At 55.5% G+C, this 2,453-nt stretch overlaps 1 protein-coding gene across 1 annotated transcript in view; it reads left to right on the top strand.

Annotated features, from left to right (window-relative positions):
• The window catches only part of LOC107120174 (acrosin-like), a 14,009-nt gene that overhangs the window by 4,633 nt on the left and 6,923 nt on the right, over positions 1–2,453 (top strand). The window contains exon 2 of the mRNA XM_015422821.1: positions 852–1,010. Coding sequence (XP_015278307.1) covers positions 852–1,010 — 159 coding nt within the window. The remainder of the gene's footprint in view (positions 1–851; positions 1,011–2,453) is intronic.

Here is a 2,453-nt window from a genome sequence, read left to right as displayed (position 1 = left end):
CAAACTTCTTACTCCTAGTTATTATTATTATTATTTATTTAATGTATACCCTGCCCTATCCCACGAGGTGGCTCCGGGCAGCTTACAACACAAGATTAATAAAACCAAGCAGTAAAACCAACAAAACAGCAGATGGCACAATAATAATAGGTAAAGGTAAAGGTTTCCCTTGATCGAAAGCCAGTCGAATCCGACTCTAGGGTTGCGGTGCTCATCTCTGTTGTCTGCACTGTCTGAAGACGTTTCCGTGGTCATGTGGCTAGCATGACTAGACACTGAGGTGCACAGAACGCTGTTCCCTTCCCACCGAAGCGGTACCTATATAACTCCCTGTAATTTCTTGCTTTCGAACTGCTAGGTTGGCAGGAGCCGGGGCCAGAAACGGGAGCTCACTCCGTCATGCGGCACTCAGGTCTCGAACTGCCAAACTACAGACCTTCCGGTCTGCAGTTCAGTTTCTTAACCACTGAGCCACCGCAGCTCCTTATACAATATACGGTAATAATAGTTGCATCCTATGTGGACTGTGTGTGCCACATGTGGATTGCTGGGAGCCTATCAAGGGCTGCTAGTCATGGTGGACGTCGGCTTCCTCCAATACCGGGGGCATCGGAGGCCTCTCTGTACCCGTTGCCGGGGAGCCCAGGGGGCGGGAGGGTGCTGTTGCCGTCCTCCCATCAGTGGGCTTCCAGGAGGCAGCTGGTCGGCCCCTGTGCGTGAGCAGAATGCTGGACTAGGTGGCCTTGGGCCTGATCCAGCAGGGGCCCTTCCTGTGATGTTCTTGGTCCTGAACTAGTCTCTGTTCCCAGGGGACCGTGTGGAAGACGTCTGACGACTCCCGGTCATGGTAGTCGAGTGCAAACGGAGGGGCTTCCGCCGGGCACGTGGCCCTGGCTCGTCAGCATCCAGCTGCCCGAAGTCGATGGAGATGGATACCGGCACTGGTGTGGAGGGACCCTCATCAACTCGCGCTGGGTCCTGAGCGCCGCGCACTGCTTTGGGCTGAAAAGGTCACGATCATGACATGGTGGCGGGGGGGGGGGGCGTGGAGGAGTCCAGAACCCCGAACTGGTGTGGGTGTTTCTAGGACGAGGCAATGGGCCGGATTAGGCATGTGACGTAGCTCCACTTCTGAAGCTTGGCATCAGGGAAGTGAGTGCAGGGTGACCCTCCCTCCCTCCCTCCCTCCCTGCCTCCCTTCCCATTTATACCCGGCCTTTCTCTTTCTTTCTTTCTTTCTTTCTTTCTTTCTTTCTTTCTTTCTTTCTTTCTTTCTTTCTTTCTTTCTTTCTTTCCCCAGCCTTTCTCCCTCCAACTTTCTTTCCTTCTTTCCTTCTTTCCTTCTTTCCTTCTTTCCTTCTTTCCTTCCCTCCCTCCCTCCCTCTCTTCCTCTTCATTTATACCCGGCCTTTCTCCCTAATGGGGAAACAAATCAGCTTACCTTCTCCTCCTCTCCTCCCTATTTTATTCTCACAACAGCCCTGTGAGGTAGGCCTGGCTGAAAGAGTATGACTGGCCCAAGGTCACCCAGTGAACCTCCAGGGCAGAGGGAAGATCCGAACCTGGCTCTCCCAGCTCCTAGGCCAGCGCCCTGACACCTAGAGCAGCAGTGCCGTGCACACCGCTCTGAGATCTTCAGAGGACGGGCGGGACAGGCGTCGGACCCACCTGGGCAGAACGATACAGCTGGGCAAGGTCTGCTACTGTCTGGGCCTCAAGGAGGTTCTAGAACATGTGGACAGACCCGCTCAGACCTGCCAATTCTTGTCCCCGGAGCAGGGTTGGAGAGCCCCCCTGGGTACAAAGCACAATTCGAGTGGGTTTTGCCTCGGACGTCTCCGGGGGAAGCCCAAAGGGCTCCGTGGCACTGGGCCCTCTTCTCCTTCCGCACCAACTCTTCACTCATTCTGATGGCCGCCGTGCCCTTTGGTCACATCAAACCTCAGTGTTGCCATGTGACATCCCTGACACGATGATGTCACTTCCAGATTACGTCATCGCGTCGTGGACATCCCGGAATGCCCCCCAAATCCCCCCCACTGGCACAATGAGGGGACCTGGCGACCCCACTTCCGCCCCAAATGTGGCTACCCTCTGCCTACACCCTCCTCTCAGTTTGGCGTTGTGGTTTAAGTGCGCAGACTCTAATCTGGGAGAGCCGGGTTTGATTCCCCGCTCCTCCACCCGCAGCTGCTGGATGACCTTGGGCAAGCCGTAGTTCCGATAAGAGCTGTCCTTGAAAAAGAGCAGTTTCTGTCAGAGCTCTCTCAGCCCCACCTCCCTCACAGGGTGTCTGTCTGTTGTGGGGGGAGGGGGGAGGGAAGGGAAAGGAGTCTGTAAGCCACTCTGAGACTCCTCTGGGTAGTGAAGGGCGGGGTATAAACTCAATCTCCTCCTCCTCCTCCTCCTCTCCTCCTCCTCCTCCTCCTCCTCCTTCTTCTCCTTCTCCTCCT

This window comes from Gekko japonicus, unplaced genomic scaffold, assembly GCF_001447785.1.
Source record: "Gekko japonicus isolate JY-2015 unplaced genomic scaffold, Gekko_japonicus_V1.1 scaffold4344, whole genome shotgun sequence".
NCBI lineage: Eukaryota > Metazoa > Chordata > Lepidosauria > Squamata > Gekkonidae > Gekko > Gekko japonicus.
Note: the sequence above shows the minus strand (reverse complement) of the source record. Positions and strands in the feature narration are given on the sequence as shown.